At 44.0% G+C, this 18,014-nt stretch overlaps 1 protein-coding gene across 1 annotated transcript in view; it reads left to right on the top strand.

The window, feature by feature from the left end:
- Positions 1–8,638, top strand: part of HEG1 (heart development protein with EGF like domains 1) — an 89,574-nt gene extending 80,936 nt beyond the window's left edge. The window contains exons 16-17 of the mRNA XM_058556524.1: positions 768–942; positions 3,308–8,638. Coding sequence (XP_058412507.1) covers positions 768–942; positions 3,308–3,457 — 325 coding nt within the window. The 3' untranslated portion in view covers positions 3,458–8,638. The remainder of the gene's footprint in view (positions 1–767; positions 943–3,307) is intronic.
- The last annotated feature ends 9,376 nt before the right edge of the window (positions 8,639–18,014 follow it).

Genomic DNA, 18,014 nt, shown 5'->3' with positions numbered 1-18,014 from the left:
TAAACATGCCTGATCGTAGGCCCATTAGGTAGGTGAATTTTCTGGTCAGTGAACTCTCACAGCAGGGAGCTTGTTCCTAGGGTTTCCCTGACCCACTTAAATGAAAATATTTACAGGTCTGCGAACGGGTGGGCATTTTTGCAAACAAGATGTCCTGTTTTTATGATTTGGGTTGAAGCTTCATATGGGAAAAGAGCACTGGCTGAGAGTTGGGAAGCCTCAATTCTAGTCCCAGCTTTGCTAGTAGCAAAATGTGACCTGGGACACAAGTCACATCTCTTCACAAAGTCAGAGTTGCCCCATTCCCCAGAGCTCCTGTTTAGGAAATCTAGGTGAGAACTAGAAGCTTCTCTGTAAATTCTGATGCTCAAGTAGGTGTGGAACCACTAGACTAAAGAATCCTCAAGACCCTTCCGGCTCCGGCATTCTGGGAATTTCTGACTCCTGTTTCCTGGGCTGCCCCCAAGATGCAGCAATCTCTGTCCCCCAGAAGAGTCTACGTCTGCTTCCCTGCAGCTGTCTTTGTCCTCTCTGCCTCTCATAACCTGTCCCTTTGGGCTGGAAGATTTTTTTTTGCATCTAATTGCATTTTTGCTTATTTTAGGCAAATACTGAAAATAATAACGTTCCTCAGTGGGCAGCTACAAAGAAATATAATAGTAGCTTTCAGTCTAATTTACTTTGTAAAATAATAGGTAGTGCTTTCACAAATATCATTTCTTTCAGAACTTATTCACTTAAATTTTCAAATATTTTTTATCCCACAGAAAGAATAAAAATGACATCAGCAAACTCATCTTCAAAAGTGGAGATTTCCAGATGTCCCCGTATGCTGAGTACCCCAAGAACCCCCGCTCACAAGAATGGGGCCGAGAAGCGATTGAAATGCATGAGAATGGAAGCACCAAAAACCTCCTCCAGATGACGGATGTGTATTACTCGGTGTGTATCCTGTGCCCGGGGCAACCTCAAGGCTCCAATTTCCTCTGAGAAGTAAAGAGATCCTATTTCGGTGTAGTAAAAGCACTACAACTAGTTAACAGTTAAAGAGAATGGTGGCATGATGCTCGTATTTACGTAACTTCATATTCAATTTCTTTACCATCTATTTGCATGGTATTTATCCGTTTCGACATTGAGATATGAAGAGTATTTCCAGAAAGCACATTGCTTTTATGGGGTTGTAGCAATAACCCTGAACTTGCGTTTAAGTTATCGGCTGGGAAACTGAAAGGCAGAAAAAGAACTTAGTGATATTTGGCCTTTGGCCCTTCATTTTATCTCTTGTCAGCCATGCTTTGCTAATGTGATTGGGTAGTTAAAACGGGGGAGTGGAAAAAGGCGTAAAGAGAACAATTCAATGTCATCCTCAACAAGTACTTCTCAGAGGTTTAGACTGTGTACTCAGTAGGTCTTTAATAATTTGCTGTGTCCAGCCCTGGGCTGCATCATTTAGAAAGAGGGGAGACCACCTTGAACCCTTGTTTCTTCTGTCCCACACTGAATAACCCATGACTTATTCTCGTGTGCTGCCCAGTTCATTTCACATTACACTGTGTCAGCCACAAAGCAAACACAGACAGAGTATCTGAGCTGACAAGTAAACAGACATGAGGGGACGTCTTATGCCGTGGGGAGCTGTTTGAGGTACAGCAATAAACATGAAACCTTGTCCCATGGGACTTAATAGCACCAGGCAGTCCTGTGACAGAAGCCACAACCCCTCTGGTTGCTATGGGATTGACCATGAGGGCTCAGACTTTGGATGGGAGTGGCGCGTTTGTTCACGCAGAGGAAGCTGCTGTTTCAGTGGACGCTGAAAATTTGAAACTGGAGGAAGAACAAGAAATAAGGGGCACGATAAACATAGACACCGACTTAGCTCTGGTTCAATGTTTCTGTTGATATTTCTGTAGAAGGGCTTTACTTTGTTCTCTCTTTGTCAGGAAAGTCCTTTGACTCTAAGAGCTGCAACCATCACTAAGAGGTATCTTACCCAGTTGTGCCCGCCACTCACACGTCTGCTAGGGATGCCTCAGCCCCAGCGGGGTGAGATCACATAGCAACAACAGGCCTCAGGCGTCACAGCACCCAGCTGTGCTGCGTGTTTCCATGGCGTTAGCTACAGAGTGCCTGAAATCGAGCCAAGAACTTAACTGAACCCCGTCTTCAATTCAAAAATAGGCTGAGCAGTCTGTAGAAGGAGAGCCTGAGCTATGGCATGAGGCTGCCCCCTGAGTGAGGGAGCTGTCCCTCACAGTGGTCTCAGGTATGCTTTGGACTCTCCTAGGATTTGCGTTTATTATATGCAATATCTAGTGCAGGCAAGCACTAGATATTTATTTATTTATACCAGGCAAGCCTTTTCCCCTGGTGGTCCTGAATGAGGGCCTCCTCAAAGTAGCCGTGTCATTCCCAGGGAGCTGCTTTTGCACATCAGATAGGTAGTCACGATCCACTAAGTGGGTTCTGGTCACAGACGCCGGAGACTCACTCTTGGCCTCCTGCTTCAAGGTCCTAACTCCACCTCCGACAGGTGGTCATATGACCTTGGGAAGATCAGTCCCCCCTTCATGGCAGAGACAGTAGCATTCTGCTAAATGCCAGAGAGAATTTAAAGCCTTTGTGCTCCACAGAGAAAGACACTTGTTTAAAAAGTCAAGATAACAATCAGATAATAATTAATCTTGATAATCAAGATAATAATTAACCCAAGTCTTTTTCTATGTTGGTCTAAAATCACTGGGCTGCCCTTGATTAATGTTTTTTTAAATCCCCTTTAAAATATGGGCAAAACTTACACAAAGAGATGACCTGGGAGGTCCTGACTTCTAGATTGGACCCTGCTTTGCTATGTTTAGCTGCCTCCATCTTAGGTTTATTAAAATGTAGCATTTCTTTCTCCCCTCTCCTCTCCTCTCCTCTCTTCTCTCCTCCCTCTTTCTTTTTCTTTCTTCATAAAAAATGTAACATTCCTTTTTTTAAAAAAACTATTAAGGGGCCGGCCCGGTGGCACAACGGTTCAGTGCGTGCGCTCTGCTTCGGCAGCCCAGGGTTCACAGGTTCGTATCCCGGGCGTGCAGCGATGCACAGCTTGTCAGGCCATGCTGTAGTGGCGTCCCATGTAAAGTAGAGGAAGATGGGTGTGGATGTTAGCCCAGGGCCAGTCTTTCTCAGCAAAAAGAGGAGGATTGGCATCGGGTGTTAGCTCAGGGCTGGTCTTCCTCACCAAAAAATAAAAAAAAACTATTATATTCAAATCCATGAATAATAAACTGACTTCTTTTCTTTTCTCTTTGGCCACCAGCCCACAAATGTAAGGAATCCTGAACTTGAACGAAATGGACTCTACCCGGCCTACACTGGATTGCCGGGGTCACGGCATTCTTGCATCTTCCCCGGACAGTATAACCCATCTTTCATCAGTGATGAGAGCAGGAGAAGAGACTACTTTTAAGTGCAGAAGACAGAGGGCCCCATTGCTCTGAGCGAGTTGCCCGGGACCTCTGTTGCTCAGAGGACTGCACAAGGTGGGAGCACCAAACACTGGCTGCTCCCACGGTTTGTGGAGCCGCACTTGAGTGGCAGGCAGAAAGTGGGACAGGCGTGAGGGGCGTTGACCACAGTGGAAGGGGGCAGATGGAACCTGTGGACGAGGAACTGCAGGCTGCTCTTTCGGCACCTTCGTTGTTACTGTGAATGTGAACGTGGGCCAGTACCGGGAGAGTCTCTCAATGACGCGGCATGGACGCTGGCTCAAGGGTGACTGTTAGCGAGGGCAGATCATTAGGCATCACGGCAAGAACCCAGTTTTTCCTTAGTTTGCACTTTAGTAAATTGAGTAGGGAGGTCTCTCTTGGGATCTTTTTTCAAGACTGTTCCAGAAAGAAGGCCTCTTTTCCTGAGACACTTCCATAGGCCTCAGTTTGGTGATGAATTTACAGCAAAATACTGGCTCTTTAGTTTTCCTGCCTAGTACCTACAAGCTAACCCACAGCTGATGATGATGATGATAAACACACCACTAAGGTTTGGAGATGCTGTAGGTTAACGTACAGTATTTTCATATGTTTCTAGGTCTTCTTGTGCTACAGTTTCCAAGCCAACCCCCAAAATGAGGAATTGAAATTTGTGGGGCACAGCACACAACTCCGGTTTGTTTTTGTAGTCAAGGTGACACATTTATTTAAGATTCTTTTTTCCCTCTGCAGTTAAATCTCACTTTTTCAAAAAAGTCTGGATCAGGGCAAAGCGGCTTCCATTTGGTTTTCGTTCGAGGCCGCCAGCTGCCCCGTGGTGAGGCCCAGCAGGCAGTAGCCAGCACTGGCACTGGGCGAAGGCCCTGGTGGAAGATTTACAGAGCTGCAGGCGTTGGGGCACTTTGCATCCCCTCCATCTTTGAGGCTGAGGCTGCTCTGTATGGAGTAGAAATGGAAAGCTGAATGCAGGTTGGGTCTGAGCTAGTAGTTCACCACTAAAGGAAAGGCAGCATGGTGTAGTCGCTGCAGCTGAATGTGGTTAGAGGTATGGGCAGACTAGGCTAGTTCGATTTCCTGAAACACCAGTGCTTTAGGAAGCTGTGCGCCTTCCTGAGGAAGAAGAGGGAGCTGGGGTGGAGCCACACGGGAGTCTGCTCACCTGCTAGTGCGCCATCTTGATTGTATCCCTGATCTCGTCCTCACACTCAGTGTAAACTTTCAGCTGACCGCTCAAAGCTATTTATTCATTGAAGACATAACTTATTTGCTCTCATCCAGTGGTTTGTACCTCTTTGTACTACTCCTTAGTTCCCTCCAGAAACATGGTTATCATTCAAGTCAGCCTTGGAGAACTGAAGACTCCTGGCCAGTTAGGGAGTCGAAAGTCTGCCTTTGGGAAGGGAATTCCCTGGGTCTTATTTATTATGCCTGTGACGTGGGTCCTGTGAGGGGGGCGTATCCAATGCTCAGTGTCTTTAACTGCTTCTTGTGGAACTGTGATTGTTCTTGTCATCTCGTCATCTGCTTTTGAAACATCTTGGTTTGGGATGAAGTGAAGAGAACACAGATAAAAGAATTGTTCCCACCCTGAGGCTTTGGAGCTCGGTGGCACCCACGTTTCTGGAACTGGTGCAGCCTTTGGGGACAGTTCTGTCCTGGGCGTGGTTGTTTCTTCGACGTTCTCTAATCTCTTCAGAATGTATCTAATCCTTATTCTTATGTAATCCTTGTCCTAACAGTTGTAAGTACAAACTCCTGTGTCCCATGGTCTCCGAGTCACTGCCACCCTGCTACAGCAGGAATGCTAGTCAGATGCAGTGCCTCTTGATGGTTCAGTTGCACTCATCTCATGTGATAGATACAAAAAGAACTCAGTTTTTGTCAGTGGATGCCCACTTAAAATCTCAGAGCATCACCTTTTTGAAATCTTGGGTCTCGCATCTCTCTGTGGAACCAAACAGCTCTTTGTGGCTCACGGCCTTACATCTCACTGGAGTGCTCGAGCTCCTGCACTCAGCCCACTGAGCCAGCCGACTTGGATCCCTCATGAGGTGGCCTAGCTTCCAGGCTCTTGACGCTGATCCTGGCTCATCCCCAGGACCCAGAGCCACGGCGGGGGGCTGTTCCTGGGCATACACGTCTGCCACCTTCAGCTGACCTCATAGCTGCCAAATCGTCTCCTATATCAGGGCCAGAAGCTAGAAGCTCCACAAATGAAGTGTCTGTCCCAAAAGCATTCTGGAGAAGAATCCCAAAGTCCAGAAAGAGTCCTGTGAGTTCCAAGAATGCTTTCCTGTGAATGGGTTTTGTGCATATGAAGTGGATTAAGAATGTTGTTTTGTGCGTGTGAAGTGGATTAAGAATGTTGTTTTTCTTTCACTGTGAAAAAAGGAGGCGCTCTGCAAGGTTGAGTTCACATCATAGCTGCAATTTCTAGGAGGCTCGTGGGTCTGGGGAACATGCATCTAAGAAGGCCTGGAAACAGCATGACTCTTAGCCAGTGCCAGCTGCCCGCCCGGGGTGAGGAAGGGACAGGCGAGCTTCACTCCTGCTTGGGGTTCATACCTCCAGAAGAGTCCTGCCTGGGCCGAAGGGAAACAGCTGTGGGACAGCAGCGTCTGGACTGTAGGGACAGGGTTGGGTGCACCCATGGCAAGCAGAAACTCTCAGCTCTGGCCCAGATGCTCAGTGTAGCCCCCACACCTGGAATGTGTGATTCATGAACTCAGAAGTGCCACAGTCCTGCGTTGGGGCCCCATAGCTGGGGGAGGGTGGGAAGAAGAGAAAAGTGACACTTAACTGCCCATGAGACACTGAAACTTCTGTAGGGAAGAGCAGGCCCAAATGGACCCATGTGTCCCATAACATACCAGAACACAGAGACTCAGAGCAAGGCGGTGCTGGCCTGCTGGCCTCCCAGCATCTGTGGGTTTTGTTTAAGCTCCAGAGGGTCTTATTTCTCGTGTCGTCTCCTCTTTGCCCACGAGCCAGCCCAGGGCACTGGAGACAATTTAGGAAGTCTAAATAGTCCCACCTAGCATCTCGCATGTTTCTCCCGCGGCCCGGTTCTGTGCCAGGGACTTGGCCTCACTACACCCTTGTGAGGAGGGCATGAGAGTGCCTACTTCTCAGACGGGAACGTTCAGAGAGGATAAACATCTTGCCTTGCAGAGCCAGGATTCAAACTCTTCTGCCTGGCTTGCACTTCCCACTGTACCTCCCTGCCTCACCTTCCTGGCAGATGCCCCACCATCCAGTGTACTTTAAATATCAAAGAGGGCATGAGAAAGTGGGCTTAAAATGTTTTTTTAAAGAAACTTAATTTTATTAAGCAGTAACTAAACTAATAACATGAAGTGCAAGAAATTGTTAAATCCCCTTTTGAAAAAGTCCTTTAGGTTTGTTGTTACATATATTTCTTGAACGCTTGTGTCATCATTAAGAAAACAGTGGCTGGCTCATGTTTAGCAAGAAGCATCTTGGTACATAGCTTTGAACGTAGGAGGTGTAAGGTGATGACCTGGGTTTTTGACAAACACAGCCAGACTTAGACGTCCCTCTGAGGGCTGCTTCACCTGGTTGCCGTGGTAGGGCCGTGGCTTCCATATATTGGAAGCATATTTTCATGAACATTATCAGAGTCAGGAACATATTCAGTCAAATGTCTTAAATGCTGACAAATCTCCCCCTTTGCCAAAAGTTTATCTTCAGAAGCAGCTGAGTCGTTTAGAGCCAAAATTTCTGAATAGATAGTGTCATCAAGCTGGCTGATAGCAATGGAGGTCAAAAACTAAGACGTGACTATTAGGTTTTTGAAGAGGTAACTCTTAAAGTTGGCCCAAATGGGAGGGCAGCATCTCTGCAATGCAAGACTGGATGGCTGCTGAAGAAAGTGTCTTTGAAGGATGATGTATTTATCCAGATGTGAAAGTTCCCAGAGCAGACACGTTAGGGTCATCCTTCGCACGTGGCTTTTGGGGGCCTCCATTAAGCCGTTGTGCCCCCTGGTGAAGTGCCCGGGTGCCCTGTAACTCTGTGAACTTTGCCTGAAGAAACTAGAGCTGTCAGTCCAGTTGCTTCTGGCTTAGTTTAGCCTAACAAGCCCAAAACTAGGATTTTGACCCACAGTTCCAAAACTAGGATTTTGACCCACAGTTCTAAGATACACTGATTTTGAAAGTAGAGCACTTCTTTGGAGAGAGGAACAATGCAAAGTTCAGTATTTCAGTATTTTGTATCTTATTTAAAACTACCCTTAATATCAGAGATATTTTTTCTATAGGAAAACTTTTGTGGGGATTAGAAGGGACATTTCGTTTCCTCCTTGACAAAGCATCATTCTGAGGTTCTTGTGTGCATTTTTATACGGTTTTGTAGAGTTGGCTTTTGAATATGTGTTCTTTTTTCTTTGTCTTTTCTTAAATCCCCAGAGAAGGAAACTGATTAAAATAATAGGAACATTAAAGTATTAAATGTCAGTTAATTTGTTGTGCTAAAGTATCTTTTCAGTAGTGTTACAATCCATCCTATTTGGTTTAAACTGCTCACAGAAAAGCCTGGGAAACCAAAGGGGACAATTAAGGTCTGGAAAGAGATCTTAGACTGGCTCTCTCCTCTTGGCATTTTTAAAGAGGAGATTTCAAAGGATTTGTGTATTAGATTCTGGCTTTATCAGGGTTTTTTTGGACACATAATAATGCACTTTAGGTGCAGAGTTCTTGAGTAGGAAGGATGGGACCAGACAGGGATGGGATGAAACCAGTCTACCTGGGAAACTAACCTAGGTTTCTGTATTACCTGGCCTGTTTTCTTTAAAAAAAGACCTTTTATCAAGGGTTACTGTGAGTTTTGTTAATGTTTGTGTTGCTGGATTTATGGTTAAATGGAGCATGTAGCTGGAATATTAACTTTCTGAGTGTTCACGTTGTCCTGGATTTCTCTTCGCAAACCTTTAAACCTTACCCCCTGGTTGACTGTGTTAAACCCATTATGAGAATGTTATTTAAAGTTGTATTATAATTGCAACCTCCACTAATTATTCAGTACTGTAGCAGCAAAGTATTATTTGTAAGAATTCGGTTATTTTTATACTTATATCCACTATAAGTCTGGCGTTCTAGTCAGTAAAATGATGCAATAAAATAAATATTTTCATCGTGTGTTTTTCTCTTCATAACAAGCAAACCAGACCAAAGTGCAATGTTACTCTTCATGTGAGTATCACTTACACAATGGAACAGTGAACTCTTGCATGGCAAATGTAGGAACTGAGTCATTTCTGTATCCTCAGTGCCCGGCACAGTGAGGAAATATACTTATGATGGATGGATGGACAGATAGATTGACCTAAATGATAAGTTATATATAACACCTGCTTTTGTTTACTCTCTACCGATTGGAGAGTGTAAGGAACCAATTCAGACACTGAAAGTTTCCCCCTGAATACCTCCCACTACCACCCCAGCCAACTCTTCATGTCTTGGAGGAGAAGGGAAGGGAAGCCTGTCTGTGGTGGAGGGACGCTGGAACTTTAGGATGGTGGGCCGTGGGCCTTACACTTATGGCGGCCAATGAATGTGGCTACTTGGCTAGATATATGTTCATTCATCAGTTGCTTTCTTGGGTACCTTTTGTGGCAGGAGCGGAGGAGCCTCTCAGATGCTTTATGACAGAAACCTTGGCAATAGGAGAGGCCAGTAATGGCAGCATGGGATGTGAAGGTGACTTCGGGGCAGATTAGATCAGTGTTGCAGCCCGTCAAACATGCTGACGTGAGATGACCAACGGCACTCTGCTCTGCTGACCTGCTCCCTCACACTCAACTTTCCCAGCCCAGCTGTTAATAGTCCCCAACTGAGATCTTAAAGGGAACCCAGTATTGACCCCTTTCTTGTTCCCGCCCAGCTCAGCCAGACCTTATAAACATCACAGCATTTCCAGACCCACGCTCCCCCGGTTACTGTTTAGGACCTTCTGCTGTCCCCTGACAAGCTGTCCCGAGGGCTTGCCCTGCTTGTGCCTCTGACCTGCCTGGCGGAGTTGAGCCTCCACCTCAGGATTTGATCTCCAGTAAGTAAAGAACAAAAAATATTTTTAGACCCTTGGACTTCAAGGACTTCGGGAATGCACACTGAGTCATTTTCCAGTTGCTTGGGAAGTCATGAAAGGTAAGGGACATAATATATAGATTAGACGGGCCAGAGTCCTCCTGTAGTGGCTATTGCATGGCCAGGACAGCACTAAATCCCCAGAACTGGAATGTGGCATCATGCAGCCAACTGACGCAGCAGGAGTCAACTTTAGTTCAGAAAGATACAAAGAGATGCCAGGAATAAAGATATTTATGTTGATTTTTATTCACCTTCTCAACCTCAAAGATAAAATAGCCAGTTATTTTACTAGCAAAATGAATTTATTCAGAAATAGCAGAGAATTGCAATTTGGGACAAGCAGACTATGGCAAACCATAGGCAATTCTGAAGAGACAAACGAGGGTTAGCTTTTATTGGATTTTAGGAGGAAATTGGAGAGGATTGTTTTGAATAAAAGCTCATTGGAGAACAAGGGTTGGAGGTTGTGGCGGTTTCTCATTGGCTGCAAGCGGTGGTCATCGCGTTGTTGCTGGGGCAGGGAGAGATCGTCCTTCCTTTTCCTAAAAGCAGGAGATAAAATTCCTAGGTGAAAAATGTCCTCCCTTCTTCCTTCCTTCTTCCTGCTGGTTATACAGACTGCAACAGAATGTTGTGTGCCTGAGAACTCCCCCTTCAGGGCTTCCTGACTCCATGTTAAATGAGGTTTCCCCTTTATTTTTACAACCTCATGAAAACTGACAGCACCATCAGGAGGCCTGGGCTCTGGCAGCTGGTACAAGACACTCGAACAATTTCATGGCTGTTTTGCCCAGATCATGATGTCAGGCCTAAGAGTCTGCTCTGCTCTCTGAGCCTCGGCATCCTGATCAGTGAAATGGGGATAATAATTATTGCCTCACAGAGTTGTTGTGAGGATTAAAAGGAAGAATTCATATGAAAACGCTCTGTAAACTATAAAGAACATAACACGTATGGGCCCTCTTCAATTAGGTCCTCCTGTCACCAAAAGAAAGACAATTGCGAAATTAATACATCATTTCAATGCTGATTCACTAGCAACTGGTCCTGAAGACCTTGGACTTGCCGTCAAGTATTCTTGTCATTTCCCCTTTCTTCTTTCTCCAACCTGCTCCATATATTGAGAAGGGATTAAGGGGCTCAAAATCGTAAACTCTGTAGGGGTAAGACTCAAGACTATCCTGTTAAACATTATATGCTCAGGGCCTGGCACCTCGTAGGCATTCACTGAAACAAAGAATGAATAAGTGGGTAGACGAATCATCCAACAGAATAAATGTATTGAGTTTGAAGGTCCCGGAGATCCAGCCCCTCTAGTAGCTGCAGGCTGATGACTAGCGGATGGTAGATAAATATATAGCCAGGACATATAACTGACCAGGAACCCTTAGCAAAGATCTCATAGCAAAGCTCAAGTAGGCATTTATGGATGAAACACCAAAGATACACTAGAAAGCCCTTCACCTGATGCATGTGGGGACAACTCTACAATGGGCTACCACTCAGCAAATAAAAGAAACTAACTACTGCAACAGGCAGCAACGTGGATGAGTCTCAAAAGCACGTGCTACATGAAAAGAGCCAGACACAAAAGGCTGCAGACTGTATGATTCCATTTCTATTACATTCTGGGAAAGACAAAACTATAGGGACAGAAAACAGGTGAGCAGTTGCCTGGAGGTGGGGAAGGGGATTTCTGCTGTGCACCAAATATTTCCAGCTGTCTTCCTTCCAGGCACGTGGTAGGATGCACTTCCCCACCCTCTTTGAAATGTGGCCACATGACTTGCTTTGGCCAAAGATATATAAATGGAACTGAAATGTGTCACTTCTGGGAAGATACTTTAAAAGTCAGTGTGTGATGTTCACTTCTCTTGACTCAGTAATCATGGAAATACACGGTGAGATGGAACCCCTGTTGGCCTGGGGCCCTGAAGGACTAAGAGGAACATTGCCTCCTGCTGACCGGGCTTGGAAATACACTTCTGTTTTGCTGAGGCACTGAGATTTAGGAGCTGCTCACTGCAGCATTACTTAGCCCATCAGCTCTCTAAAAGTAACACTAGTTACTGCAGTTCATATGCACTGCTTGTTTCCTAGTTCAGTGCCATGGAACATTTATGATTATCATTAAGATTCTTCAACTAAGCTGTTTTAAGTTTGTTTGTTTGTTTAGAAGAATTCAAATCAGAAACACTAATTGAGTGGCTAATATTTTCCAACCCTGCTGTGTGAGGCTTTGTGATACAGAGGAGCTTTTGAATCAGAATGACCTAGGTTTGAGACTCACCTTTACTGCTTATTCGCTGTGAGATCTTGATGAATTTCTTAACCAACCTGATCATTAGTTTCCTCTTCTATAAAATAGAAATAATAATTCCTAATTCAGAGGTATATTGAGAGGTTAAAGGATACGATGTCTCTAAAGTGTATCTCAGTGATGGCACGCAGCACTTAGCTCTGGGCCTGGGATGGAGCAGACATGAATAAATGTGTTGGGCTCTGTGGTAGGCATGCTTGAAGCAGCTGTCTTCTTGTTCACATAAAGCTAGAACATTAATTCCTCTGCCCTTCCCTCCTGCTTACTTCACAGTTGTTGTCAAATCCCATTGTAAGGCGTTATCACTGTAATTTAAGTATCGTCAATAAGACAAAAGTAGTTTTCAGCAGTATACTCTAAGTTTATATGCCGCAGAGAACCTGATCTTTATTTAGCCCAGTGATAACTAGGTTAATGGAGGAACAAGGTCCATCTTTCCTATCTCTCCACACCCATCACCCCCCACCATGAAATATCTTCTCTGTCACTTCCTTATTGGTTGGTCCACGTTGAGGCTAATTCCTTTCTAAAGACCAAGGGAGTGGGATATAGTCATCCTAACTTGGGAAAATAAGAACAGGTTTTATTTACTCATGGTCTCATAGAATGTGAGACCTGGAAGACTTTCCAGTGAGGTCATTGAAGCTAGTGATTTACAAAACCTGCCCGTGGAGAGGTGCTGGTCCAGGAAGAAGTGGCCATTGGGATGAGGCCAAATGCATGAAATAAGTAGTGAGTTTTTCAAAAAGCTAAATTTACTCAATTTAAATGCAATCTCGTTATGAGATAATGTCCTTTCTACTTTTTTTAGTTATTAAAATGTCCTTTGCTTTATGAAACAATGGTGATAGCAGATGATAGTATTCTTTATTTTTTGGTACCCATGCTTAGTCAGCAAGCACCTCTGTGTCAGCCCCCTCCACATCACTAGTTTGGAACACATCACAAGCTTTTTTAAAACCTTTAAATCTGGGACCACTACCATGGTCCAGCCCTGCCATTTTACAAAAGAGGAAATTGAGGCCCAATGAGGCTGAGTTGCTTTTCCCAAAGTTTCCTAATGTCCCTGGTTGTATTTTGAAGATGAAAGCATCATCAAGCAGTGGGATAGAAGAGTGCAGGCTTCAGAGACAGATGTGGATACAAATCCTGGGCTCCAATGAGCTACTCACTAGGTTAGGACCATGTCATTCCTCAGATCTTAGTCATCATTGGTATTTTTCCTTTTTTTTTTTCCTGAGGAAGATTAGCCCTGAGCTAACATCTGTGCCAATCTTTCTCTACTTTATATGTGGATCTCCACCACAGCATGGCTGACAAGGGGATCATGTCCACGCCCGGGATCCGAACCTGCTAACCCGGGCTGCCAAAGTGGACCGTGCCGAACTTGAACCACTCTGCCACAGGGCCAGGCCCAGTTTTTTTCCATTTTTAAAACTAGGTTACCGTCAGGTATAAAAATGGAGTCCCCTTCAAGCGGACAGACTCAGGCTGATCTCACACTTCTCCACAGCAACGCGAAAGCTTGAAGGCAATGAGGCAATATCTATAAGGTTGTTCATTTCATCATGAAAGGAAAGAAAGATTTCAGGAAACCCAGCACCCAAGAAAAACTACTCCGTGGTGAAGTCCTTGCCAACCAAGAGAGGAATCAAAACGCTGAATTTGAGAATGGAGAAGCCATGAGGGATAAGTATTGGATCAGTTTAGGTATAGAACCAAGACTGAAAACAAAAGAATTAAGGTTTGGAAATAGAATATAAATGTTACAAAACTCCGATAAAGTAAAAATAATATAAGTAACAAAAACAGGAGTTGTGAGAGAATGAGATGCTCTCTTATTTTTCATAGCAGGTGGATCAATTCATGCTGTTTAAAGTTAAATAATAAGTTTTTAAAAATAGCCTATCTTAGTAAGGGTTTTCACAGTATTTTTTTTCTTAGAGGAATGTTTTTGGAACTATCTCTTGTAGTAAAGAAACATTTTTTTGAAGTTTAGCCATCATTTCATTTTCACTTCACTTGATTTTTCTCCTTTTAATTCAAATCAGAAACTAAATGTCTTGTTCCAGTTGGAAAATAGCATCTGTATTATGATCTCAGGCTTAGACAATTATACCTATCTATCTATCTCCATCTAGTCTCTCTCCCTCTATCAGTCCACATGCATGGAGAGATGTCTCACACGGTGTCCGCAGATGTTAACACTGGTTACTGGATTGGGGATGGCTTTTCCTTTCTTCTTCATGCTTTTCCGTGTTGCTTGAATTTATTTTAACAAGCATGAGTCATTTTATAAAACAATGAAATTATTAATTTAAAAAATAAAATGAGGACAATAACATATAACTTTCAGAATTATTGAAAGACTATGTATGTATGTGTGTGTACATAATGATGTGAGTGTGTGTATAAATAGATAAATATAGATATGGATACAGCCTAGCACAGTTCCTGGCATATTGTAGGCACTCAGGAGATGCTAGGTACTATTATTATTGCTTTCTTGGAGAGAAGAAGAGCCTCAAGTCCTGGAATCTTCTCCTGTATTATTTGGGGCTCTTAGTTGCAGAGATGGGCATCTACTCTGGTTGGTTTATTAAGGATAACAGGTGGCTCACAGAATCTCCAGGAGGAACTTGGAAGATCCCCAGACAGGAACAATGGCTGAATCACCCTGCAGGAGCACTCCAGTATAGGGTACCCTGCTCCCCTCTGCTCGGCACAGACCTCACAGCTCCCACCACTGACCCCAGGCAGGGTGCTGGCACCTCAGGTTCTGCTGCCCCTGAAAGCCAGAAAAGTGAACTCCATCTGGTGCTGCTTCCTTTCACTTCCGTCTTCTAAACATAAGTCCTATGCAGGTACCTCTGATTTATGGCGCCAAGTCATAGCCAGCACCCCAGCGACAAGAGAGGCTGCGAAAGCAAGGTCTTGGCTTCTGCCTTGGAGAGGCAGGATTCACGATGCGGGAGATCCCCACATACAAGAAGAGTAAAGATGCTGAGCTGCCTCAAACGGGGCAATCACCATCAGCCGTGCGTCCTAAGTATCCCTTACAAAGCTTGGTGATCCAAAGACCAAGAGGATCCTCAGAGCACTTGAAAATTATGGTAAATTGGTTCCTTGCTTATTCAAAGGTTCTGCTAATTTATTGAAATGTATTTGCAAAAAATTCTAAAATCTCAGAGAAGGAACCCCTTATCCAATGTAAACAGTGTTATCAGAGACCTCTCGATTCTCGCTGATAAAGGGGTAGAGTTGTTACAAAAATGTAAACTGTGTATAAAGAAAAATATTAAAAAGCAAATGATAAACTAAGGGTTTACAGCAGATATGATAGGAGGGTTAATATATCCTGATGTTCCAAAACTCATACAAATTAATTTTAAAAAAGAAAACACCAAGAACACAATAGATATGTTGGCAAAGGACACGCATCCACAGATGATTGACAAAGTTCAAGAAGTCACATGGTATGAAAAATATTAACTCTCACTTATAGCTGGAGAGGAAGGGAGACTACCACTCTCTGGGGGCCAAGCATCTTGCATGCATTTTTATTTCATCCTCACAACCATAGTCATGTTAGAAGCCTGTTATATATAAGGAAACGAGGTTCAGAAGGGTTGGGTAGCTTGTTGACCTATAATGCTTGGCCAGGCTGGAACTGAACCCATGACTGTCAGGCTTCAAAGACCAGAGTCTTTCCACTCACCAAGCTGCCTCTCTAGTGATTGGTGTGAATCGAACCAAACTCTTTTCACCTATGAAATTAACAAAATCCAATGCTGATAAGAACATGGTGGGAAAGTCCTTCTCATAAGAGACTATGAGTGGGTGAGTAAATTAATAAAATCCTTTGAAATCTGTCAGTACTTACTAAGAGCCATAAAAATGTTGCTTTCCAATGACCCCGTCATTCCATTATGGGGGAACCTTCTCTTAGGGAATAATTCAATATAGGGAAAGTGTTACGGGCAAAAAGATGTTCATTGTGGGTTTATTAAGAGTGAAAAATTGGAAACAACCTAAATGTCTAGAATTGTCTACCTAAACTGGTAAATATTTACTTTCCTCTTAATAGAATATTATATAGCCATTTTAAACATTTGTTACAAATATTATTAAGTAAAAAGGGAAAATATTATTTCATATAGTTTTTTTAAAGAAACCTGATTCCCCTTGATAGCAGGATTAAGGAGTGAAGAAATGAGGGAGCTTTCACTTTATATATTTCTGTATTCTTGAAATTTTTTTAACAAATATTTTATAATTTTAAAAAGTAGGGAAAAATAGGTAAGATAAAATCTTGAAAATAAATATACCAGAATATCAACCACATCAGGGTAGAAGGATAACGCGTTTGTTCCCTCCTTACTTTATTTTCAAATTTTCTTTGAATATATTACTAAGAATATATTTTATAATAGAAAAACGTGTCATTCTAAAGTTAAAATACAGTTCCAGTAAACAAATAACCATTGCTGCAATTTATTGTCTCTGGAAGGTGATCATTGTCTCCGTATCACAGATGAGTAAACTTAAGCTCCAGAAGGCTGAGTAATTTGCCAACCACTCAGAGTTGAGCCTTGAATTAAGCCTTGACCTGTCTGACTCCCAATTTTGTGTGCTTTCAGTTTGTCCTCAGGAATTGAAACCTGAGGGCAACTCAACTGAAGCCCTGGACCTGAAGGAAGTCCCTGAATGAACATGTATGATTCAACTTCTTGGAAATCAGTGACATGTGGAGATGTGTAGACGCACGGATCTCTCAGGTGTCCTGGTGTGCTGTGCAGGGAGTCCTTTGTTAGTTAGTGGATGTCTGACTGGTTGTGACGGAGAAGGGAGAGACAAAGGGAACGACGCACTCCACCTGACGTGGCCCCGACATGTGGTGCTGAAAGGCAGAATTATCAGCAGTTGGGATTGACCTGGACATGATAAGAAAAATATCACGTCAAAAATGACCCTTAGCCTAAGACAAAGTAGGTGTTCAGGATTTTTGAAGAAGGTGGCTCTAGGAGAAGGAAGATATAGGGAAACCTCTCCAAATGAAATGGCATTCTTCTTTGTGAGAAGCATCAGTACTAAAGGTAGAACTAATACAGGTGGAGACAAGATATGTTTCAGGACATCAGAGAGGAGACCTTTCAGTTTACAAAGTATTAATACAAATTAAAATAACTCTAGGGGCCGGCTCCGTGGCTTAGTGGTTAAGTGCGCCTGCTCTGCTACTGGTGGCCCGGGTTCGGATCCCGGGCGTGCACCTACGCACCGCTTCTCCGGCCATACTGAGGCCGCGTCCCACATACAGCAACTAGAAGGATGTGCAACTATGACATACAACTATCTCCTGGGGCTTTGGGGGGGAAAAAAAGGAGGCGGATTGGCAATAGATGATAGCTCAGAGCTGGTCTTCCTCAGCAAAAAGAGGAGGATTAGCATGGATGTTAGCTCAGGGCTGATCTTCCTCAAAAAATAAAATAAAATAAAAATAATAACTCTAGAAAACATAAACTACAGAATCCCAGAATCTCAGGTTTGGAAGAGATCTTAGTGATCATTTATTCCAACCACCCTAAAGAAAGTGCTTAAATTCCCTCTCATCTGAGCAGATGTCCGAGGAACAGGGATCTCATTTGCTTTGAGGAAGCCTCTGCATGTCTCAATAACTCCAACTGTTAGAAAGTTCCTTCCCACTCTTAACCCAGGTATTTCCCCCTTCTTGGACCAGAGTCCTCTTCAGAGGGGAGAGGAGCTTGGAGGGGTGAAGGAACTGGGTTGAGGTTAGGGCTGTACAGGGACAGATTTGAGCAAAGCTAAGCAGGAGAGAGGCGAGAGGTGAGGCAGGGGAGGAGGGTCTGTATGAAGGCCTGGAGGCTCTGCGCTCCAGGCGCAGAGAGGCACCCGTGACCGGGGGCACAACTTCTTCTTCTTGGGGTGAGCCACAACCAACCTCCCAGGGACACTTGAAAAATGTGTGGGGGAAAAGAGGTTCCTGCTCATCCTGGACACCTTCTCCCCAGCCATTCTTGCCGGCGTGGTGGGGGGAGGGCAGAAGCTGACAAGGTAGTAGGACCAGGCAGGTGACCCTGGCCACTC

The sequence above is a fragment of the Diceros bicornis genome, chromosome 15 (genome assembly GCF_020826845.1).
Source record: "Diceros bicornis minor isolate mBicDic1 chromosome 15, mDicBic1.mat.cur, whole genome shotgun sequence".
NCBI classification, from domain to species: domain Eukaryota; kingdom Metazoa; phylum Chordata; class Mammalia; order Perissodactyla; family Rhinocerotidae; genus Diceros; species Diceros bicornis.
This window is presented reverse-complemented; position numbering and strand designations above follow the sequence as displayed.